The sequence below is a fragment of the Cololabis saira genome, chromosome 5 (assembly GCF_033807715.1).
Source record: "Cololabis saira isolate AMF1-May2022 chromosome 5, fColSai1.1, whole genome shotgun sequence".
Classification (NCBI taxonomy): domain Eukaryota; kingdom Metazoa; phylum Chordata; class Actinopteri; order Beloniformes; family Belonidae; genus Cololabis; species Cololabis saira.
In genome coordinates, this window is record NC_084591.1 from 17675474 (window position 1) to 17701368 (window position 25895).

The 25895-nt window shown below is 42.9% G+C and overlaps 1 protein-coding gene across 2 annotated transcripts in view; it reads right to left on the reverse strand.

The window, feature by feature from the left end:
• The window catches only part of pparab (peroxisome proliferator-activated receptor alpha b), a 56999-nt gene that overhangs the window by 12986 nt on the left and 18118 nt on the right, over positions 1-25895 (reverse strand). For both annotated transcript variants that reach the window (XM_061721110.1, XM_061721111.1), the window contains exons 2-5: positions 24693-24941; positions 21190-21353; positions 14752-14890; positions 8565-8764 (exon numbers count right to left, since the gene is read on the reverse strand). In XM_061721110.1, the coding sequence (XP_061577094.1) occupies positions 8565-8764; positions 14752-14890; positions 21190-21353; positions 24693-24900 (711 nt within the window). In that variant the 5' untranslated portion in view covers positions 24901-24941. The remainder of the gene's footprint in view (positions 1-8564; positions 8765-14751; positions 14891-21189; positions 21354-24692; positions 24942-25895) is intronic.

Sequence of the window (25895 nt, forward strand, 5' to 3'; positions counted from 1 at the left end):
GACGCGTACGGACTTCGAGACTCCGAGATGATACCGTGCCCTTTAAGTTCCTGCAAATGTTTGCGAACATCCTCTAGATCAGCAGGTGACAAGCGCCGAGATCTTTCTCGGAAGGGTCTTGTGTCTGTTAACCTGATCTCATGTTTTGGTACTCTTTGAACATCCCACATCCCACTCATGACATGAAAAGACATCATTCCTCTCCAACATTTTATGGCAGAGACGATTTTTGGCATCCTCGGGCATCGGAGAATCTCCAAAGTCGAACGAAGAAACGGTGAGTGCATTGAATGATTCCTTTTCCACCCTGGTGGCCACTTGTGGAACCATCGCCACAGGAAAAACATGGGCCAGAGGAGTTCCACGCTTCAGGACGACCCCCTCAGCTGAAGTGTTTTTGAGAGTCACTGTGATACGTTTGTTGTACACAACTGATGCTGGGTGTACTTCTGGTCTCACCTGGAGCTTACCATCTGATGAGTCTTTAGGCTGCTCTACAAGTGCTAACTTGTCATTGAATTCACCAGGAAACTTAGCTATGCCTGTAACATGTAACTGTCTTCCTGGTTTGAGAGTCAATGGCCTATGCTGCATAAACCACACAGTTCCATGCTTTTCTGCCTCATCTGGGGAAACATCTGTATGTGCAAGGGACTGATAAGCATCTCTGAATACTGGATGAATGCTTAATGTGTTCAAAAATCTGTCACCTGCTTCCTGTTTACAGGAGTCAAACAACTGTCTCACTAGACTGGTGTTTGTGCCTACAAGAAGTGCAATACCTTCATCTTTTACCGGATCTGGACACACCAAAGCCAATGTGTCAACAGTCTGAGGCACGCCAGCGACACTTTCAGTGAACTCAAGCCTGATTGGTAGGTAACCATCATAAGGGTATTTGTGAGAACTTAACCCCCATATCTCAAGATTCTCAACAGGCTGAACTGCTAAATGTTTCAAATAAGTGTTGTAAAAGCTTCTGTACAGAATAGTGACTTGTGATCCACTATCTACCAATGCTTTTGCGTACACTCCCTCTATCAACACAGGTACAACGGAGGTGGGACCAACCAAACCTTGTGGTAAGTTGGACGTTGCAGCGGATGAACAGTTTGTGGAACGAGATTCCTTTGGAGCTCCATGCCGTTCCTTCAACGAGCTCCGGCGGAGTTTCCCTGGTTCTTGTGCCTCTTCAGCAGTTTCTGATTAACTTTCCGCAAATCCTCAGAGCCTTGGCATTCTCTCCTTGTATGCCCATCTTCGCCGCACTTATAACAAAAGATGTCTGAATTGGTGGACTTAACAGTCTTAACCGTAGGCGGGGCGCTCTGAGCAGCAACCTCTGATACATGCATATTATACCTGGTCTTGGTCAGTGACACATCAGGGCTAGAAGTTACAGTAGCTACACTCAGTAGTCTAGACACCTGTGAAGACAGCTCTTTAACTTCTTGTTTCAAACTATCCAGCCCAGAGACTGAAGATGTATCGGGAACAGTGGAGGTTTTAACTTTAGCGGTCGTTTTCACACTCTCCCGACCACTGATCCAGTTCTCCTCTTCTCTCACTTCTTTCATCAGTTGAGAAAAAGAAGGAGGGTTCTGTAGAGTATGGCTCATCCTAACACGTAAAGCAACCATGTCAGTGGTCAACGCACCTTTAACCAGCTGCTCCATTCGTGCTCGGTTCATGCCTGCAGAATCAATGCCATCCTTCAGTAAGGCTCGATGGAGTAGCTTATCCAGCCGATACAGGAAGGCGGATAGTTTTTCTCCATCCTCTTGGTAAGTGTGCCTGAACTTAGCCATGAGATCTGGCCCACTCTCTGTAGTACCATAGGCTGTCTCGAGTGCAACTAAATAGTCTGTGGCGGTAGCAGAGGGATTACTGACTTTCAGAAACCTAACAATATCAGCAGCAGGTCCCTTCAAACTTTCAACAATGCGCTGCTTCTTAGATGCATCACCACACTGCCACTCACTAATCATTTGAGTGGCCTGCTCCATCCAGGCATCATATTCTTCCTCACCTGAGGGAACAGGTTTCAAACCAGAAAACAACCTCAGTTTTCTGTAACCAGGACCATCAGCGGGTCCCTGACAACACTTGTCTACCAGCATACCAATAGCATTCACTAAATCTGCATTCAGGTCTGATTTTGGTGGTGGCTCTTCAGACACAATGGACTTAATGTCCTCTAAGGTTTTACCTTCTTGTTGTAGCAGGGCCCGCAACTTTGACTGAAAATCTGCATCAGGATCCTCTGCAGCAAGACTATGAACCAAGTGTACGGTCCAAGGACCAGCTTCTCCTAAAATGCCTATTTCAGGGGGTACCCTAGCAGGATCAATGTCAGTTCTGGTCTCCACTAATATGAACAACTTGAGACCAGTAGTGTCTCCACGGCGTCCACAAATCCTAGTTTTGCCAAAGATTTTCACTGTGTCCAACACTTTTTCAATGGTATCATCCACAACATCTATGGGTACATTACTCAACACAATGGCACAGGAAGGTCTGATATTCAACTCTCTGCTCCATTCCACAGCCTTTTTAAGCTCCATGTTTTAAACGATGCAAGCACTAAACAATAGTGGCACAAAAAAAAAAAAATATTCACTGTTTCAATAAAACTCCTGTTAGACAATGTCCCTTGTGTAGTAAAAAAAAAACCGGATCCCAGCGGTGCCTCCAAAATGTAACCCCTTTTTCCCTTGGTGTTCAAAATCTACACCGTGGTTACACTAAATAAAATAAAACAAAACAGGTCCTAGGTTCTCAGCTAAAGATGGTGAATTCGCTGGGGTCTCATTTAAACAAAGGGACTTGATATTAGATTGGGAAAAAGGAAATGACTAGAGCGGTGCCTCCACTGAATGCTTACTATGCTATGTGAACACCAGCATAATTTATGTAAGCCCTCAGAAATATAAATGACTTTCAAAAGAATGTTAAACCACAATATGCAAAAGGTAAGACAAACATTTATTTTAGATTACCTCAGCTCAATGAAATGAAAAGTTTTTAATCTGTAGCTCAACCTCAATCTTGTTAAGGAAACAATAAACCTATGAAATGGTCTTTATTTAGCTTAGTCTAAACCAAATCAAATTTCTGTTATCTTTTTAATAACCATTCACATTAAAGAAATACCTTGATGGGTTTATAATATTTTAACTGTATTCACACTCTTTAACTGTTCAGTATTATTATTGCAATAACCAAAGTGTAAAGAAATATAAACCAAACCTCTGGTACTCTCAAAATGCAGTACCAATACCCATTCTTGTACCAAAATAAAAAGTCTAAACCCAAGCGCTTGGATAATTTAACCGTTGGGGCCCATTTGAAGAGTTGGTGCACATGAAGTTTTATCCAGTAAGGAACGGAAAAGTTAACTTTGAAACCAGGCCAGTCACAGCCTGCTCTAACACAGTCCCGTGCCTGTGTTCTGCACTCGGTCTCGTTCCAACGTCAAGTACTCACGCAACCCCTCTGTGTGGAAGCATCATGGCGGTGTAGCCAGCCTGGCTGCAAAGCGATATCCCGACAGCTCCCCGCCGCCTCTCGTAACTCCAGCTACCTGCGTCCTGCAACACGTCCTCGTCTCCTGCCGCCGACACGTCTCCTGCCGCCGACTCGTCTGCTCGTCCCGTTCGTCCAGGCCGTCCCCCAAACGCTCACGAATGTCCCGTGGAAACTTCCTCCATCCCTGTCCGTGTGGTGCAGCTGTCTGGTTTCTCTGCCCAGGAGCTAATGGCGGAGCTAATGGCGGAGCTAATGGCGGAGACCACGTTGTGCGCCCCCCCGGAGAAAAGTACTTTCGCACCCTTGCAAAGTAAACACACTCGCCTGAGACACGTGAGAAGAGTGTTCTGGTTGCTTAAAGTCCCTCTGGGCAGTGCAATATCTGGGCCAACCTTCAGTCGAGTCTCCAAACATTTAATTCCCTCTGTTCACCCCGAAAAACGCAGCCAGCTCCTTCCTGTCCCGGGATCTCTTTGATACTTCCAGCCGGAAAATGTTCTAGTCTCTTTTTAACCAGGAAAAGTTCACCTTTTATATTTTCTTAAGAACCATAGAATATTTTTAAACAGCGTAATACATGAATTACAGCATCAATAAATGAACAATATTTATTTTAATGACAATTGCAAAAAATAAAAACCTAAGGATTCTGGGAAATGAAGTCCTATTCTGTTTTGTCTTCTAACAGCAATATAAAAAAAAAAGATAATCTACATATTCTTAACATCCCTGAGATTATAAAAACCCAGTAAAACAAAGAATGAATATGTAGACATTTTTAGGGATTTTTAGAGAACCCTACATAAATAATACATAATAAAAGAGCAATCAGTCCATCAAACACAAAAAAGTAAAAATAAAATACAGTATAAACAAAAACATTAAACATTAAAACAATGAGAAAGAATGTGGTAGTACTAATATCAGGGATGCAACAAGTTCATAGGGAGAAGTCCCGTCTAAAAAGATGGCTGTAGCATCGGCATGCTGGATGTCACACGGAAGGGAATTATAAAGGTGGGGTGCTGAGCGACTGAATGCTCTTGACCCGTTGGTAACCAGGCGAGCTGGTTGGAGGATGAGGTGGACGGAGGAAGAGGACCTGAGCGATCGGCGGGTATTTTGATATGGAAGAGTTCCGAAAGATTAGTGAAGCGCAAGATTGGTGACGGCCTTGAAAGTGAGGAGAAGTATCTTGTACAGTAGGTGATGCAATGTTGGATGGGGAGCCAATGAAGTCGCTTCAGAATGGGTATTAAATGACTGATGGAGGGGGTGTAGTGATAACACTGGCAGAGTTCTGAACCAGTTGCAGTTTATGGATGGACTTGGCAGGCAAACCAAAGAGGAGAATCTAGACGGGATGTGGCCAGGGTGTGAACCAGAATTTCAGCAACGGAGGAGGAGAGTGACGGCCTTGAAAGATATAGTGCTGTCCAGTAGGGATGGGCGGTATGGACTAAAAAATGTATCACGATCATTTCTGGCATTTATCCCGATAACGATAAAAATGAGGATAAAAAAAATACCAATTCAACTCCATCTTTTTAACTATAAATCTATCTCTCTCTCAGATCCGCCATGTTTGTTACACACAAACGTCATCAACCTTTATCCTTCCTTCCTTCCTTCCTTCCTTCCTTCCTTCCTTCCTTCCTTCCTTCCTTCCTTCCTTCCTTCCTTCCTTCCTTCCTTCCTTCCTTCCTTCCTTCCTTCCTTCCTTCCTTCCTTCCTTCCTTCCTTCCTTCCTTCCTTCCTTCCTTCCTTCCTTCCTTCCTTCCTTCCTTCCTTCCTTCCTTCCTTCCTTCCTTCCTTCCTTCCTTCCTTCCTTCCTTCCTTCCTTCCTTCCTTCCTTCCTTCCTTCCTTCCTTCCTTCCTTCCTTCCTTCCTTCCTTCCTTCCTTCCTTCCTTCCTTCCTTCCTTCCTTCCTTCCTTCCTTCCTTCCTTCCTTCCTTCCTTCCTTCCTTCCTTCCTTCCTTCCTTCCTTCCTTCCTTCCTTCCTTCCTTCCTTCCTTCCTTCCTTCCTTCCTTCCTTCCTTCCTTCACATACGATTTAACGCAGAACCATAAATCAGGTTTTGCACAAAAACGTCATCAACGGGAATTTATCGTTTTTACAGTGAGATGACAAATTCTTACCGTGGGGAAATTTTTTCACGGTATATCGTGAACGATAAAATATCGCCCATTCCTACTGTCCAGAATGACATCCACACTCTTAACCTGGGGAGAAGGGGAAACTGATACATTGTCAATGGAGATGGAAAAATGATTTATTTTAGAGAGGCCGGAATTGGTGCCAATGAGGAAGAGTTCAGTTTTATCACTGTTAAGCTTGAGAAAGTTTAGGGAGAACCAAGATCTGATTTCCTGAAGGCAACCAGAAAGTAAAGTGGGGGGCAGGGATGTGGTGGTTTTAGTGGACAGGTAGAGATGGGTATCATCTGCATAGCAATGGACTTGATATTGTAATCACGGAAGAAGTGGCAAAGAGAGAAAAGGTAAATGATGAACAAGAGGCCAGAGAGATTTTCCAGAGATATACCAATGGAGGTTAATCGGTGGATGAGGATGGTGTGGGAAATAGTGTCAAAAGCCGCACTCAGGTCCAGGAGGATGATAATAGTATGATGGATCTTAGTAGCTGCACAGAAATAAGGTCAGGGGTTTCACAGACTCAGTGTGTTTGTGAGTTGCAATGGTTTTATTCAGATGAGAAAAATATGTGCAATGCATTCATTGTCAGAGCACTAAAATGTTGAGATGACCACTTGGAAATCAAAGCTACAGCAGCTGAGAAATAGTTTCTGAATATGTTTATTAACCATGTGGCAATTATGTTAGCATATGGTCCACCCCTCACCCCTGCTGATCCTCAGGAATGTTGTCTCTATGACAACCAGTCCACAGAGGAGAGAGGGTTGGTGACCCCCGCCTTAATGACTGCAAATATAACATAAATGTCTTACTATATCAATAGCATTAAGACGTAATAAAATTGAGTATCTGGGTCTATATGCCAAATTAGCCCTTTTTCAAATTCAAATGACTGCAACCTGATGGGTTGTCATAGGTAAATCATTAAAAATTAAATAAATGTGTTACACAAGAAATGACCTTTACTGCTTTCAGACTTAAAACCTGTCAAACAACAGGAGCGAGACAACGTGACCATTCAGACAGAGAATATGCAGGGTCCTCAAACGACAACCAGTGGAACTGCCTGTGAGAGTCAGTAGCGTTGACCGACCCAGTTAAGCACATCGTTATTCAGGGTTTGATTCACAGAGCCAAATCTACAAATGTGTAAAAGGAAAAGCTGGAATAGCGGGACGCCTCACAAGAGACACCAACATTATGGTGTCACACCACCGACTCTGCAAAGCTGCCAAGCAAACACAAGCTCACAATTGTGTTGGCTGTGATGGGTTCAGCATTAACACACGAAGATGAACACGGGTGGATTTTTTTTTTCTCAACTGTATTTCAATGTTTGCATCAGAAAAGCTTTTAAATATCATGCAGTGTTGAATTTAAGACAGTATAGATACTTCTCTACAACGGTGATTAAAGGGGACCTAATATGCCATCCAATGCCTATTTTAAACAGGCCTTGAATGTCTTAAAAACAAGCTTTTGATTGTTTCTGCTAAATAAATTAGAAATTCAGTCTCTAAGCCATGTCTTTATCTTCCCCGTTTCTAACCTCCTTCTCTATGAGGGATTCTGAGTGGGCGGGCGGCTATGATATTGAGGCACAGTGCTGATTGGCTGCCTGACGTGATGACGCGAATGACGTGATGCACCGCTATGAAAAAATGGCAGAAGCTCTGGCCGGCAGAGTTAGTTGTTGGCGTGGTTTCACGCATCGCCCCTGTCGTGATGTCACAAATGAGGCAGTCTCGCTTCTTTATTCCACCACAGGGAATCAAACCACAGCAAAACCAGTTAACTCGGACAATAATGGCCAAGTTCGCTTCGCACAAGAGGGAAAACCATTCTCACACACACTTATCTCTTAAGATTACCCCCACCCCACCCTCTCTTGCAGCTCCAAACAGAGCTGCAAGATGTTTATTTGATCAACTGTAAATAAGTGCCACAATGTTTACTTAATCTTAAAATGTGCCACACTGATGAACGCACGCACGCACGCACGCACGCACGCACGCACGCACGCACGCACGCACGCACGCACGCACGCACGCACGCACGCACGCACGCACGCACGCACGCACGCACGCACGGCAATTGCAGAAATAGCTCTGGTAAAAAGTGCAAGTTGACTTTCATGGGAAGATCAGAGTTGTCCAACATGGCTGTGGTTTATGAACAAGTTTGAAAAGTAAGAGGCGGATCAAACAACGTGAATTTCTGTCCGCGTCCCTTCAAGCTGCTGTACTTGTTATTCAAAAGGGGCTTTGATCTTCAGAGGCAGCGGGTAAGCTCTGTGTTTGAACACGGACATGCGTTCGGACCGGCCCGTCCCTCTCCCCGTCCCATTTCACACCCACACATGCATCTATCCGCTGAGTCCAACCCCCCTCTGGGCTGCAGTCTCTGACCCTCCTCATCTTGACCTATTTTTTCCTGGGAAAAGAAAGTGCCAGAGTGGATGGGGAATATTATCTGGGAGACAGGCGAGGAAGGGCATGGACAGAACAGGTAGCGAAGGGAGATGTGATAGGCTCATACACCGACTCTTCATATCCTTTTGGTGCAAGGACACATGCTGTCCAGCTTGCGAGTTGGCTCGCACAGCTGATTGAGCAAGTCATTTCTGTCCGTTTCTGACGGCACATAGTCGCTGTGAGACCAACAGCCAGGTCATATTGAGACATTCATTTCTAATATACTCAGAAGGAGATTGAAATCACCCCAGAGGGGAAGCCATAGATTAAAGATTGCAAGACAACATTTATGTGGCCTGTGAGGAAATCCTGGCAGTTAAAACAAAAAAAAAGAAGAAGCAGGATCCTGCACTCCACGAGTGCAACACCTCTCACTCACCAACCCACCAATCTAAGTCAACGTACAGGGGTGCTGGTCTTGCCCGTGAGAACGGTTCGAGCCTTGGCTTTGTTCATGTTGAAGTTCTTAAGGTAGGCCTCGTATATCTGCTTGGCCAGGGTCTTCTGGTCGGCCAGATGGGGGTCTTCCACTTCCCTCTCCCCTGTCACCATCTCTGCCTTTAGTTTTAGCTTCTCTGACTGGGGCATCCTACCAAACCGGATGGCTGTGGAGAGAGGACAGAGAATGAGATTGAGACTATACTGCAGCAAAGCCTCTCTTTTAGCAGTGTCTGTTGTAACCCTCGATGACATGGCAATCAGTACAGGCAAAGCGTGAGCACTCTTCCACACTGGTTTTAGCTCATGATCCAGTCCCTCAACGACGATCCAGCAAAACAATGACGCAACCACTACTCTGGGAAGGTTCTTGTGCAGGAATTAATCACTTCCTTCTTTTGTCAACACATTTCATTTCTGTTGTCAACCAAAAATGTGATTTTGTTCTCATCCACCCATAAATTTTACTTGAACAGCATTCTGATGTGCAATCTTTAGAAAGTTTCATAACAGTAATGATTTTGAAATTCCTCAGTTTAAGTCATTTTGTCTTACTGTGAATTCATGGAGACCAAACTAGTGACTATAGTTTTGTAATGTTTCCAGTGTAATGAGCATCGTCATAGGTTGAGCAGAATTCTTTGTAAAGTGCCATTCAAATATATTTTCATTAGATAAACTACAAAGTGTCATTATTTTGTCTCATGGTTTTAATTATTTAACTCTGCCTTTAAGGTTTGAATCAAAATCTGACACCAACTTAGGTTATTTATGTATATGCAGAAATATAATGTTGTAGACTGGTTACATTAGTAAGAAATTAGTCAGAATTTGTTTCGATGATCTCAAGGAACCGCACTGTCTTAATAAATTAAATCACTGCCACCTGGACAGAAGCGAAGCCCACATTCTCAATTTCCAAGTGAAACCAAACAAATCAGAAAGTTTCTCTACAAAATCTAAAAGAAAAAAAAAAGTCCTTGATGAGCATAAGAACACTTACCCATAACATATCTATCACGAGTGAAAGAAAAAGGACATAACGCAGTTTTTTTCTTACGTTTAAGTCAAATGTGCTTCAACAATATACAACAGCAACCTTTTTTACTGAGGAAATGCTGGAATCTATCAGATGGGCTGATCCTATTGGACCAGTAACGATGATTAGAGGTGACCTGTTTTTGACCCCACCTCATGAGTCTAACCCATTAAGACCTAACGCAACGTACGAGTACCTATGCCCAATGTTAAGAGGGCCGCCTAAGGTCTTAATGGATTTAATAGGCACAACCTGGCGCCCAGACATAAATACACCCATACCTCTCTAAGAGGCGACGTCGCTCTCTATCCTGCATTCATGATTCCATTAAAGGCAGAGAGGATTTGATTTCTCCGGTTCTCCACAACACCCACAAGCTAAAAGAGAGCGGACTGAGCAGGCCGAAGCTGGTGAGGATGTGACGGCGAGTAAGCAAACAGCACGAGGGCTCATTAGATTACTGCTCACAAAGTGGGTGGAGATCATCTCAACATGTATGTGCAGGAGCCAAGTCTCATTAAGATGTGGAGAAGTGATTGATGTTAATCTCAGCCTAAGTCCAGTTCCTAAGACGCAGAATGAGGAGATAAGTGTGTGAGGGAGCTAAAGGTGGGTGGGAGACGGTCTGTTGACTCAGCTGCTTCGGTGGTCGATCGTGCCAGCGCATGAGAGCTAAAACTTAAAAAAAAAAGTAAAAAAATATAAAACAAAACAAAGAAAAGCAATAATCAAACACTGCTGACTGGATACTATGAAATAACAGTTTTAAATTACCAAAAAACAAAGATGTAACTAAACTCAGGAGGAATGTATGAAAAAAAGAACATCAAAAAACTCTTTTTAGCTGAAAACATCCACTATGTTTTAACCATAATATAACTGGTTGATACGAACCCCCAAAGATAAGTGTGCCATAATCTGGCGGTATCTTAGACCTCAAAGGATAAAGTTGCGCTCATCTCAAATATCCTCACTCCCTCTCTATGGTTTCATTTACGCTCATGAAACTCAATATACGCGGTACGAAGAAGCACAGCTGACACAACTGCTGCTGAGATTTGAGGTACCGTCACCTTCAGCATCATCAAAATGTAGGTGTGGTCCACAGGTAGCAGGGAAAAGGCTATTAAAAAGCAACGCATTAATAAGAATAGTGTAAATTAACATTTTCAGTATCACCAATTTGGATCTGCAATTCTATACGTTAACCCGGTTACTGCACAGAGCTCTCTGATCTCTCACACAGAAATACATGACATACGACATGCCTACAGGAGCACCCGCACGGCCACACAACATCGTCTTAAGAATCTACCTCCAAGCTTTTATCAATCGGGATCTGAACTTGACCCAGGATAAGCAGGCCACACAATTTATTCACAATCAATGAATCAACAACCACCAGAATGCCCCTTTTTTTTAGCAAATCTACAAAAAGAGGCATTTTAATATTAAGATTGTATTCAGACAGGATGTAGTTGGGCTGCACCTGCTGGGCCCATTTCTGTCCATGCGCCGCTACACTCAGCAGGACGTGGGGGCTGTCTAAGCACCAAAGTTAAAAAAAATAAATGTTCAAGGCGTAATGGATTGTGACAAACATCTGCATTATATTCATATACATATACACATACATATGCATACATGTATTTCTGCTTTTAGTTTTAATTATGTCAGTTCTGGTCCTCCATAACGACAGCAGCACTATATATATATATATATATCTTTCTTCTTTCTTTATTTAAACTTTATTCTTTATTTAAACTCGAAAATCATTGAGGGCGAGCCCTCATTTACAATGACATCGAGCAATAAACTAAGATAATGAAGGGGAAGCTTGTTGTGGAAAGAAATCTCCAACAACTCATTTACAAATCCCTAGAAATGCGATCTGCAATAAAAATGTTCTCTGGAGGCGATCAGCTGCCCCGGCAGCTGGAGGCCATTTGCAGTTTGAGTCTTGGTGCTTCACTCCCCAGCAGGCTGTCAAACCTCTCCTGACTCAGCGTGAAGTACAGCTGAAAACCTCCCGGGAAAGCCTGAAACTCTCACAACTCCCATCTGCGTTTCAAGATATCAACAACCCACGCATCTTCCTTTTCTTTTCTGCAGCTCTCCTGCTTCTCCTCATTTCTGCAAGTTGATGAACAGGTTTTCTTTTTTTTTTTCTTATATAGTTACTATCTGCTAAACACCTCCAAGACAGATTTATGGTTACCTAGCAACTGAAGCTGGGCATGGCTCTGATGAGCACCGGTGCTTTCCTTCTCCACATCGAACATGTTGCATACTGCATCCTATCTGAAAGACCTTTAACAGGCCAAAGACAAAAGTCTGAAAATGATCACCAACTGAAGATGAGTTCAGACTTGCAGTTCTGTACTTTTGCTTTGGACAAAAGCAGAAAACGGCACGGGTTGGATTCCCTGTAGACGGTCCTAGCTCGTGTGGCATTCACTTTAGCCTTTCAACCCTGGACGGCCCAAAAAGACACAACCGGAGAAATGCGGGAAAAGTCCCAACCTGATGGGACGGATTCATTTCTATTTTTTGGTTTGGATCAAGAAATGCCATCTACACGCCGACTGAACTGAGTATCTTCTGCAGATATTCATCATCGACAGCTCCTCTGGTAAATAAGATGAATAGATGAACTATCCAACTGCTCGATTAACCCAGTTGTCATATGCACCTAGTATAAAAAAGTATAAAAAACTAAATAGGTGGTGTTCTGCACTGAAGATCCTGGTTCTACCCTCTTGTCGGAGCACCATAGAAATCAATACATTCATCCATATTAAGATGCTTGTTTATATATTGTGAATGAGGTCTACTTGTTCTACTAAAAAAAGTGTTGAATGTACTTTTTTTTTGTTCATGTTATATGTGGATAGAGCCGGAAACGAAGTTGTAACTGAAGCGGATAAAAGTCAGAACACTGTAAGACCCAGGTCAAGACGTCCCTATAGTCTTGCACAAAGGGAAGAGTCAAAGTTGAGCTTTGTTATCAGTCTATTACTCCTTCAAAAAACTACAGTAAACTTCATCAAACTTGGCAGGGAGGATCATGGACACAGGAAGACCCTGTTGGATTCTGGGATAGATCTGGTCTGCTTAGTTTCAAAATTTGAGATAGGGACTTGGTCTTGGCAGAGTGTCTAAATATCGAGGTTGTTCTCCAAAAATGTTATTTAAAAAAATCAATAAAAAAAGGCAACATTATGTTTTAATAGTTAAATTTTGCAAAACTCCACTAAAACTATAAACTGTATCTTTTATTTGAGAAGGGAAAGAAGAATAGACTATAAAGAGAACTCAAAATGCAACTTCGACTCTGAATTAGTATTCATTTGTAAGCGGCTCAAACCTTACTTTGGCAATAAAAGGTTATTGCTGATAACTACTAATGAGACATGGCAGCACGATTGCACCTGAAAGGCTGGTAAATACAGAGTTCCCCTTCCTGAGTTAAAAAAAACAAAGATTTAGTAACTTTTTTATTGACTAAACTCGACTACAGCATCCATTCACAGGCAATAACAGCCTTATCTACTGCTGGAAGAAAAAGGCATCAGTGACAGGAGACAGTTTTTCATCGAGGAGATTTTGGGTAAATCAATTGAATGTTTGGAATTCCGGATTAATCAGAGTCCAAGTTTTTCTAAACTGACTGGAAGAATTCTAAGACAACATCTTAGGGATCTCTGACCAGGAGCAGTCAATACCAGATGCATCAAAATGATTTGTAACTCTCGCGGTTGGCCAGCTGGGATGTTTTGTTCCACATATTTACTTGCATCACTCCCACAAGCAAAGAAATATACTATTATCAAACAGCAAGCATGCAGAAACGGACTGCATCGCCATTAAATGAGGCCATAGGGTTTTCCTTCTATTTGGCTTTAATGACTCGTCGTGAGGTCCAAACCTGCACCATGGAAAAAGTTACATAAAATAAAAAACAGAAAATCTGAAAAGTATAGTGTTATGACACTAATGTGAAAATATGAGTTTATTATTGGTTATGTTGTTGACATAAACCTGCCCAAGGGACTAAAGATGAAAATTAGCCGTTGGCTATAATCTTGCATATTTACATCTATATGTTCATTAATATGTATTTTCCCAGTTATAAATAAAATAAACTCAAACTCATTCTTCTAGGTAGACCTGATTAACAATTTATTTTTGATATGACTCAAAGAGCACATGTTACAGCAGACGCGTCATGGAAAAAGGAAATTACTAGTGTCTTTGAAAGCATGTGTTTAGGTTTCTGAAGTGACCGCCAATTCAAAAATAACATAACCCTATCGCTTTGTTTGTGGCCACTTTGGTATTTTTTCCCCGACACTAGAAAAAGGTCGTCCAGTAGCTGTTCAGATTAGCCGGGGACAGTGACATCACAGACCCAGGTGACAGAAGAACTTCCCAGAGACCCCAGCTTTCAGTCAACCCAACTTCATTTCATAACTGTGAAAGATACAGATGTAGTGCAAGGCTTTAAACCCGATTTCAGAAGAGGTGCACCTTGCAGAAGAGAAGAGGCAGAGTTAAGAGGATGACTCCACCCCCTTAAAACCAGCTGCTATAAAAAGGCAGCTGTTGTACTGTATCTCTGTAGTATTTTGACCGAAGCATACAACGATGCCATTAAGACTTCAGGAAACTTTTTAAACATTTGAAACCAGAAGGGTGTTATATGTCTCTCTTAGCTATTTCAACAGGAGCAGCTGGTAATCAGGTTAATGTACATCTCACTGGTGTTGTCTCTGCGCTGTTGGGAAATTGCAGACTCCTGTCTCTCAACAGGTCTTTTATTCTGGGCCAAAAGGAGCAACCGCATAATTTCTCTGTTTTAGTAAATTTCTCCCATAATGAGATGGTAAAGCAAATTTCACTGAATATTTATTAACATTAATGAAACAAGTTCATATATAGTAAATAGTTTTTGACTTTTCAGAACGTCTTTTCTTGTTTTTCAGAGTATAGCGTACTTCAAACCAGACTAGTGAGTCCCAGGTCTTTGCATACTGGAAAGAACATGATCAGATTAACTGATCTGTCCTAAATAGTGTAAATTGTTACATTTTATGTCGACTGGGCGGGACTCACCGTTGTGAGACATGCCCACCGCCAGGCACTTCTGGAAGCGACAGTATTGGCACTTGTTGCGGTTCTTTTTTTGGATTTTGCAGCGGCGGTCACATTTGTCGTAGTCCAGCTTCAGACGGATTGTCCGTCGAAAGAAACCCTAGAGGACAGTGGGAAGAAAATTATTATTCTCATTTGTGTTGTTGAGAAACCTAAAACTACTGCACGGATCAGAATGACAAGTGCGACATTCCTTGTAAAAGCCAAAACAACCTGTAACAGAGCAGAACAAATGACATTTTGACACTTTAGTCAAAGTAACCATTAGATAAACCGTTATTTGCTCACAGATGAAGGGGTGAGTAAAAGTATCAGACACACTGTTTCGAGATTAGGGTCTGCCTTCTCGCACAACCTTGACAGGAAATACTTTTAACTAAGTGAGGAACACATGCATGAAAAAGCTTTGTGTTCGCTAATAGGAGGTGGAAACCAAAGCTCGCATTAAAGCAGCACAATGTAACTTTCAGCTTTTGATTAGTTTGACAGCCCCTTTGGACAAAAGCGGTAGTGCTCTACCAGAAAGAACACTACATTTCCCATGAGCACCAGCGCGTACTGCCCGAAAGATCCTGTCCCCGTCGCGTGCATTTGTTTTCACAGTGAATGAAATAAGACGGGACAGACTTTCAAAACTACTTTTCTGTTTTCAGCGGTCGTTTGCAGGATGGATAGCGAAGAGGTAAGTTCAACTTGGTTTTAATAGTGAAGTGTTTCAGCGAGATAATGCGCCCCAAACTACAAACGTTTTTTAGAGGGACTTCATCATAAATTAGTAGTCCAATATACTTACTGACAAAATAAAAAAATACTTTATAACCTGTGAATAACTGAATGCCTATTCCTTATATTTTGCAGATCAGCCCTGCACAATTTTACAGTTCTCAGGAAAAATACTAGAACCCAAGACGAATCCCCTGTATGTGAAAACATTCTAATTTTGATTCTTATTGAACATAGATCTCTACATTTACATATGTATCATAACAATTCTGTCTCTCTTGTCGGACATCCCTCCTCGTCTTTCAGCTCACGCCAGCGAGTGAACGCCGGGCCAATGTTTATTCTTGTCCTGGCATTTTTATTATTTTTATTTAATTAAATTTTTTTATATATTTTTTTTGTCCGGGCATTTAGCTTGTTACCCTCCCGCTTTCTTTTTTTTCGCCTCCTCCGATAAAACTTTTATTTTCTTCATTTTTTCGCTGCTTCGGCCATGATACCAGCTTCTGCTGAGCTCTGCGCTCCACGCCCCGCCCAGCTTTCGTCTCGACTACGAATCGGGAAGGAGGGGGAAGTGACGTATGCCGTAAAGCAGTCAAAGCCGTAAAAATATGTAGTTTTTTAGTGTGGCAGGGTTCCTACCATGCTCCTCAAAAGTTACATAGTGCCAGTGAAGGCGATACAGACCCCTCAGACCATGATAGAGGTGTCATTAAACCTGTTGGAAGTTGATGTACCATCACAATGACTCTGGAAATATGATATTAAGGTGGAAAAGTTACATAGTGCTGCTTCAAATGAGCAAAAAAATATACTGTATAAAAATAAGTTAAAACTGAAATGTATTCCAAAGAAATGTTTTTTGAACTGAACAGCTAGCAGCAACAACTGTATGGGATAAATCGTGTGCCAGTAGGAAGTGAATTTGAATTCTTTATATCAGAATGTGAATCATTCAATCTGAACCAGAGTTGATTGATTTGAATAATTGCTTTTAAAATCTGAATCTGAAAGGACTCATTTGAAATTGAATCTATCCGTTTGAATGTATATCCCGATAAAACCAAAATTGTATTTCAATCACTAATTCCTTCTCACTTTTCAGTTTCACTTCTCTTTATTCAAATTCAATTTTTCTATTCTATTTTCTGTGCCACACATCCGGGCCCACGGGTCAAGCAAAACTAGTCGAACGCAGATGGGAAGAAGTCGATTTTACGACAGTAACGCGCTTTACGTCGTCTATACCTGGTAACCACCTGGAGGAGTGATGTCCAGCAACCATCAGGCCAACGCTCACGTTTGTAAATAAATGAATAAAAGACATGACAACATGTAAGACAGGAATAGTAATGTACCGTATGTAATAAAATGATGTTTGGCAACGCAGCTCCTTGTGTGTCGCCTTTGACGCTCTCAGGCCACGTTTACACGTAGCCGGGTATTTACAAAAACGGATATTTTCCCCTCTACGTTTTCAAAAATATCCTCGTTTACACGGACCTGATGAAAACGCTGTTAACGTCATGCCAGCCAATCAGAATCCTGGAAAAAACTTCCAGTTAAGGCTGATTTATGGTTCCGCGTTACACCAACGCAGAGCCTAAGGCGTAGGGTACGCGGCGACTCACACCGTACGGCGCGCATCGCCGCAGAGCTTACGACGTAGGTTCTGCGTCGATTTAACGCGGGACCATAATTCAGGCTTTACTTCCAAGACGGAACGAGAGTTTGAGAGAATTTAAAACAGGTAAACTAAAAGAAAATATTGACGGTGGCCAAACAAATTGTAAACACAGGTCGCACTCATGACGCTGCTGGTGACGCTTCTGTCGCATAATGTGACGTAAATCTCCGTTTTCCTCCGTTTTCTCTGTTCAGACGCAAACGTGAAAACTGAGTTTTTGAAAATCTCCACTTTGGCCGGAGTTTTCAGAAATGATCGTTTTTGGGGGCTTTGACCTCCGTTTTAGTGTAAACGAACGGCCAAAACACAAGAAAACGCCTCTGTTTTTGCCCCGTGTAAACGGGGCCTCAGAAAACCATGTGCATGATATTGCAGCATAAACAGTCTGTGGTCTTCAGCAGCAGCGGCTGATAGCTGATAGCTCCTACTGGAACAAGATTAATCCAATACAACTGTAACTTTTGCACACTGAATAATAAAAAATATCAACGCGCAGCGCTAAAACAACAATACTTTATCAGGGCTGCATGAATCAAGTAGGCCTACTGGAACTCCAACAAGTTCAAGGTTGTCAAACTGTGTCATTTGACTTGTTGAGCCAAATTGTTACTAGCAGTTCTGCGATAAAGAGTTGGCTTTCAGTCTATGAATAATGGCATAAAGCCCGCCTCACTGCAGGTGGTTCAGTTCTTCTACCAGAGCCATTCCACGAGACACAAAGTGAATGGCCCCGGACGGCTATGATATCTTGATAGTCTTAATACCTTCCTGGAGGTAAAACTTCTCATGTCGTCCCTGATCTTGTTCAGTCTTGACCGCCCTCATTTATCCAAACTTACAGGACAATGTTTCATCCAGAAGTGTCTGTCACGTGGAGTGTGTCCAAACACACACACAGGTACCCACGTTCAGTCTGGAAGGGACACAAATGGTCATAAAATGCAAGGTCATGGAGGATTACTCAGACATGCAATGGGATCACGTGTTAAGTAACTCCAGCTGACTTTCCCCCATTAACCCCTCCCCTGATGTGTGCAAACACGGACATAAAACAAACTCAACAGGACAGTATTTCAGCCTCGGCCCAAATGGGCTTCATGCCATCATTGCATATGTCCACTGTCATTAATTGTACGAGTTCTGGCATCACATCCTGTCACCGTCAAACTTGCTACAGTAAATGAGCGTAAGCATCGACTTTTATGCAGTTATGCAACTTGTGCTGAGGAGTAATTGCAAGCGTGGATAATTCAAATACAATGATGTGATTAAAGTGCCACACCTTGCAGGACAAAGATTTGTTCTTGCATTCTCCAAAAGACAAATGGACTTCTTTTTTTGGTTCTTAAAGATATTTCACCTTCCATCCAACTTGGGAATCCAAGAACCTAGAAAAATAAGTCCACTTGCCTTTGATTCAGGTCTGTAACCCTGACAGCAAACAAACCCTGCATTCACACCGACAGCTTCAAAGTCCCCTGTGGTCCCTCAGGTCGCCTGTATCACGCTTCTTGCCAGCGCTAGCAGTAGGCGGCCTAGGGACCGCCGCTCGCTGCTGCTAATGCTCCAGACGCCCTTTGTAGCAAGCGATCATTGAAAATGAATGGCAGCCGGCTGCTAATGATGCTCGTGGCGCTTTCGGTGTGAATACAGGGTAAGGGTAACCCTGCGCTGTGAGGGGTAAGCAACATTATGACCTAAATAACGGAGAATCTACTCCAGGAGCTGAATATATGTTGTTATATAGATTTAACTCCAAGTAAACTGGCATTTATGGAGCACAGAATTTCAGTCTGCACTATGCACATGTTCCTTTCTTCAGTAGGAATAAATAGATCCAGGTCCTGCTGTTCGATTCCACAGGGGCCGGCTGGGAGGGGCAAAACCTCATGTAACAGACACAGTGAACAACTCCTCAGCAGGGTGTCTGATAGGGGTCGTAATAGATGTCAAGGCTTTGAAGACAAGCCAAAACTTGCAATTCCTTATAAGGACAAACCTTCCCGTCTTAAATTAATGATCCTCTCCAAAAATATCCGCCTTTGACTGCACAGACTTGCGTCTATGGAAACTTTGTCACTGAGGTCACTGTGTTTTCTCTGCTGAGAGTAGAAATATCTGTAAAATTTCTGCTTTGTATGTGCAGTGCATGCTGCAATGTATGTGCAGCGCATACTGCATTGTGTGTGCAGTACAAACTGCATTGTATATGCAGTGCATGCACTGCATACTGCATTGTATGTGCAGTGCATGCAGTGCATACTGCATTGTATGTCCAGAGCAAACTGCATTGTATAGGCAGTGCATGCAGCGCATACTGCATTGTATAGGCAGTGCAATCTGCATTGTATGTGCAGCGCATACTGCATTGTATGTGCAGTGCATACTGCATTGTATGTGCAGTGCATACTGCATTGTATGTGCAGTGCATACTGCATTGTATGTGCAGTGCATACTGCATTGTATGTGCAGTGCATACTGCATTGTATGTGCAGCGCATACTGCATTGTATGTGCAGTGCATACTGCATTGTATGTGCAGTGCATACTGCATTGTATGTGCAGTGCATACTGCATTGTATGTGCAGTGCATGCTGCATTGTATAGGCAGTGCAAACTGCATTGTATAGGCAGTGCAAACTGCATTGTATGTGCAGTATGTGGTTACAAAAACAGTCTTAAGACTGTATAATAAAAGTAGATGTAACCACCCTGACATACAATACTTTTTCGGAGCCAAAGCCCAGCAACTCTCAGTGGTATTTTATTTCTTTGTTCACATCTCAGGTGGAGTATATTTGTCTATATGACGTCTTTTTGTCCAAGCAGCAGCGTCAACTCAGCCAAACTCCAGACCCATGACTGCTCCAAGGTCGTGAAATACTAAATGTGCTGCCCGTTCTCAAAGTTATCTTTTACTTGGGAAAAAACATCATCCAATCTCCTCCTTGTCTTTTTTCCCCTTTCATGTTAATATAGCTTTAATCAGAACTAAGCGAAACAAGATTCGGGGTGCGATGCTTGTGCTCCCTCAGGTTTCAGGCTGAACTATTGAACAGGGTTTTAGGTGCCAATAATGTTTTAATCCCCTATATTTCAATTGCTGTCACTAAATCTGTGGAACAACTTGAAAGCTTCGGCTTCAACTTTACTGGTTTTAGTTGAGTACAGGTCTCAATAGTACCTTTTAGCACCCTCATTTAGTAAGTTTTGCCCCTGCCCTGAGAGCTGCCTCAGACCTCAGTTCAGTGTGAACTTAAGCATAAAACATCTGCTGTGTTTCATCCACAGAGATGCAGCACCGCTAGGCCGACCGAGTTAAGGTATCACTTCCAGAAAGTCGTGCTCCCCGTCTTAGATGATACACTTAACAGAGGTCAGCGGACTTGTCCAGCAGAGGTGTAAAAATGCCTCTTGCTTCAAGGTACTGATAAAAAAAGAAAAATAATACAGACTGCTAACGCAGCGACAAAGGTTTAGCAAAACATGTGCAGACACCTCAAGTAGCGCTATCTTTGTCCTTTGATACCTCTTAAAAACATCCTTGGGTTGTTCTTCAACGTGACTAGTAAACAATTAACTAACAGATTATTGAACGACCTCGTGTGAAGGCTGGGCGTGAAATTTGAATAGTTATCATAAGACAAACCACAAGGCACACTGCCTCTGGAGTGAGTCTAGCAGCAGGTCGCACTTTCTTCAGTTTCATCATTCAATTATGATTTATTGCCAAAACGTGCTCCGTGACTGATCAGTGGCCTCTTCAGGATCCTTGGCTGCTCTGTGATTACCTGTTGGCTCTTTCAAGGGACAAAACTGATAAAAGCTGATATGAGTGCAGCCCTGAGAGAAAAATCAGCTCAAAATAACTCAGAGTTGAGGCAGGTCTAGGTCTTCATGCTTTTAATGGTCGAGTATTCACCAGCGTCTGACCTAGAAACTGAGTCACTTTGTTGCCTGTATGATGGATGTGCGAGTTCTTCATCTCACCTTGCAGCCCTCGCAGGCGTGAACTCCATAGTGGTAGCCCGAAGCGCGGTCAGCACACACTCGGCACTCAAGATTGAGTGAGGAAGAGGAAGATGAGAAGTCGTCCTGGCTTGGTGCCGCCCCGTAAACAACTGACGACGGGCTCGACGCCGGCGTCAGGGCATCTAAAAAACACAAGCATGTGCCTATATTAATGATAGGGAGCAGTGACACAAGTCTTGACTATGGTTCCCTCCTTTTTTGGTCAACTTATTACCAGATAAATACCTTTCTAGGCTATTCAATCCATTTTGGAGGACTTTTGAGGAGGCATTAGAAAAGGGGACACTGGTGCACATTGTTGCTTTGGCAAAAGTTTAAGCTCATTATTTCCAAACAAACTGTCATAATAAATCCCCTTTCCTGAAGAAGTCCAACAAATCTGTGTTTGCCCATCAAATCATTTACTTCAAGCGAGATACACAAAGCAGGGAGGTGATAAAAAGTAACGTAAACCCCTTGGAATCAACTGGTTTTCTGCATTTCTTTAAACTTTTGCCACAAAATGTGACCCGATTCCCAGTCCCTTCTCCTGCCAAAGTGTCCTTGGGCAGGACGCTGAAGCCCACATTGTTCCTCTGCCACTAAAGGGCTACAAGTCAGCACTCCCATAGTGTTGATCCCAGGCCCAACGTCGGGAAAGGCGTTCCATGTAAAATCCATGTCAAAATCCAGATGCAAAACACAGCGCTACATTGTGGCGGCTCCCTGAAGGGAAAAGCTGAAAATGTAGCTTAATTTTAATTAGCTGTACATAAAAAAGCATCTGCAAAAGTTAATCATGCTTCACAAAAAAAAGACCAGCTCTAAAGTGGTATATAGTGAAGAGCGGTTGTTGATCTGCATAAGGATGGAGGCAACGTGAAATGATCCCAGTGTGTGTAGGGGATCCATCAGTAAACTGTAGGAGGAACCGTCTTTAATTGGAGACAGTTTAGTATTGTATTATTGTAGCGCAGCTTCCTAGAAGTGGGCACACAGCCAAGATGGCAGAAGCTCAACCCAGAAATCCTCAGAGTTCAAAAAGAACCCACGAGTAATGGCTGAAGGCTTGAAGACGTCACTGGACCTGGCAAACGTTTCTGTTTGTGAGTCCACAATACGGAAGTCATTGAGCCGGCAGGAAGTCCCGGCAGCAAGCGTGAGGTTTGCCAAAGACCACCTTGGCACTCCGCAGCACTACGGGGGAAATGTTTTTGTGGACGGATGAAACAAAGGTTGAACTGTTTCGGGAAGAATGGTCGGGCACAAAGAGTGGGGCACGGCTTAGCGACATGAAAACATCGCTGCAGTGGGGAGGTATGGGGAAGGGAGCATGGTGGTATGGAGACGCTTCACCGCCTCAGGACCACGTGTCACCGTTGAGGAGAAGAGCACGTTTAGCAGAAAACCTGCCAGGATAACGTCAGCGTGGCTGTTAGCCAGCTGACGCTTAGCAGAAGCCAGTTGATGCACAGAACAATGTCCCTAACTAAGGAAGTAAATCCACCCCTGAATGGCTTCAGAAAAAAGAAAATCCACTTTTTGGAGTGGTTCCGTCAGAGCCCAGATCCTAATCCCTTAGAGATGCTGAAGAGTGAGCTGTTCACACCAGATATCCTAGCAGTTATGCAAAGAGAAATGCTCAAAAACCGATCCAGAGCCGCTGAGAGCGCTTATTTCCACCAGAACTGCAAATGTTTAATGGATACGTTCAATAAAAACATGAGAAATCATCCTCTTTTTTGTGCACCATCACCCTAAACACGTCGCGTTTGCACATTATTGTACCGTGTGGAAAAATCAGATGCAGACAATGCAGACAACCGGTTCATTCCAAGGACTTTACTTTCTCTTGCCACTGCACAAAGGACAGTATTTTGTTTTATTCCAAAGGGCAACTAAGACAACAAATGTAGTCTGCACCTAAAGATATCTGAAGTAAAAATAAAAGACCTGAACTCAGTATGTTGCACAGACAGAATCTCTACTGTTTCATGACCCTGCAGCAAAGTACTAGTGACATTCAGTTAGAGTTTGACCTCTTTTTCCCCAACAAAGACGCGCTGTTCCATTACAGCAACTATTTCCTCAGAAATATTAACATGCTGCCGCGTTGCAGCCGCGATCGCCTCTCAGTTGCACCTTGTGCGGGGATCGTGCTTGATAGAAATTGCTCAGTAACTGAAGCGCACGTAGGAAATGGTACTAAACAGTGGCACTAAGTCAGGCCACATGAGTCGAGGGGAGAGACGCCAGGACAGGGATAAGCAGCGTTTGGCAGTGAGCGGCATTCCTGCCTCGTGCAAATGTGCATGTTTCAATTGAGCAGGAACAAGAAGAGCATGCCAGTTCTGCTTCTGCTCCCGTCTCTGTACTATTTAACACCAATAAATCCCAAACACCCTCTCACTGACTCTTCCATGACATCATCAAATGTTTCCGTCATGCTTTCCACATTCCCACCTCCTGCCCGGCCTCCCTCTGCTACACTCACGCTGTCGATTCTTCCATTTCACGCTCGTCATTCGGGCCTGTTCGCAGCTTCTTCACTTCCTATTTCGTTGAAGAAGACATCATACAGAAGCTCGTGTCCAATTAAGGGGAAGTGGAAGCAAAGTGCATGTTTCCTGAAGGGCCGTGCATGGTGGCTGAGGAATGCGTGAATTCATGGATATTGGGCAGGAAAAAAGGATAGAGGAGGGGAGAGAATTAAGATAAGTGAAGAAAATAACTACAATGAAAAGCAGGAAATAAGCCATGAAAATAAATCTAGACGTGAACAAGGATAGAAAAACCAGTGTAGGAACAAAAAAAGGCCGCTGAGGCCGCTTGTTGACGCGTCACTCAAAAAATGGGAAAAATAAAAGTCCGTTGTATTGATTCTTAAACTGATCCAGGTTTATTGTAACAAAAATCACTTGGCAGCAATCGATTATTATAGTGCAAAAATAAAATAAACAATGAATATTTGCGTGGCTGAACAAAAAATATATCAGCCTACAATATGAACGCTTTCGTTTGTCACCTATAAGCCCCAACGTGATGACGTAACACAAGTATAATTTCAACTTATCCATAACTTAAACTTAAAGTACCATTATAATTAAGCAAATCAAGAATGTTGATTTAAAAGTGGGTCAGTCAGACAACCTGGGGACAGAAAGGGCTGTTGAGGTTTTGTTGCACAGCTTAACTGTAGGTTAAGGCAGGAGGATAAGTAAAACATAGTATATGTCCTCTTTTAACCCTCGGTTAAGAGTAAATGAGGGATTAAGGGGCTAAATTAAGAGACTCTGCTCTAATGACAATGGCAATGGCAACAACAAAGGGAAGGAGATTCTGACATGATGGTGTCCAGAGTTTCTCTGGACACCATCATGTGTGAATGTTTTCAAGCAACTGTAGCTCAGTAAGCAGTTCAGGATCAATGTTTGTGTGCTGTTAAGAAATGACAGGAATAAAGGAGTAAAGCATGTCTTTACCTAGGAGAGTGGAACCTTCTGAACCGTTGCTGGAGGACTGATATTTGGGGATTTCAAATGAGCTCAGGGCGTCTTCATCAATGGACTGGGAGAGGTGGTGGAGCTCCTCGATCCCCCCCATGAAGTCATCAGACGCACACAGCGGGCTGTCCAGCACCGAGTCCTCCAGCGGAGACGGAGGCTGGTAGTGGCTCTCTATGTCGACCATGGTGATGGAGAGGCGGCTTGTCGGCACTGTCACTCATCAGACTGAAGGAACACAGACAAGGAGACAAAGGAAAACTTAACATCTTTAAAGGAGCCGTCTGTAAGAAATGTCCAAAACTGGTACTGCAGTCACTTTCAAAATATTGTTGAGCGGCGTGTACTCTCCCCCTCATCCCCCCAACCAGAGGTTGCCAGGTAGGCTGCAGAATGCAGCAGGAACGTAGGCTGCCATGGCTGCCATAATTAGAGCCGAGCTGGCAACCCGGATGCCGAAACAATACTGACTTGGTGATTGGGAGATAGGTGGAGGGTGGAGCTTCAGAAACAATACTGACTTGGTGATTGGGAGATAGGTGGAGGGTGGAGCTTCAGAAACAATACTGACTTGGTGATTGGGAGATAGGTGGAGGGTGGAGCTTCAGGCCAAAACAAAAAATGACAACATAAACATCAGTTGAGGGCTGCAACTCCTCTTTTTAAACTGGAATATCCTGGCTTGAGTGCTGTTGTCAGTGACATAAGTATTTGAAATGAACATGATTTTTAAATGTCTGTTGACATATCGGGGTCATTTTATGATTCGTTTTATTATTGCTCTTACATACAGCTCCTTTAAGTTAATTTGTTTCAATGTCTACTAGGGTTGGCCTGGATACCATTTTATTACGGGCTAACAACTACTTGACACTTTGATCAGCACAGTATTGTATATGTAATCGTATATATATATGTTACAATATCCGCCGTCATTATGTCATATAATATATTGCACATCATATTTGATATGTGTCACAGAACTATTTCATCATGAAGATTGCAGAGATATCAGGTGAGTATGTTAACAGCGAGCCGCTTGTTTATATTGTTGCACTTCGATACAATCGATTACGTAGGAGCAGATTTTATTGTGTTTGTTTAGTTATCGCTCAGCTGAGGGTGACGGTGTCTGCTGTGGCCAGGCAGAGACCGAACGATCATTATATCACATTTTATAGA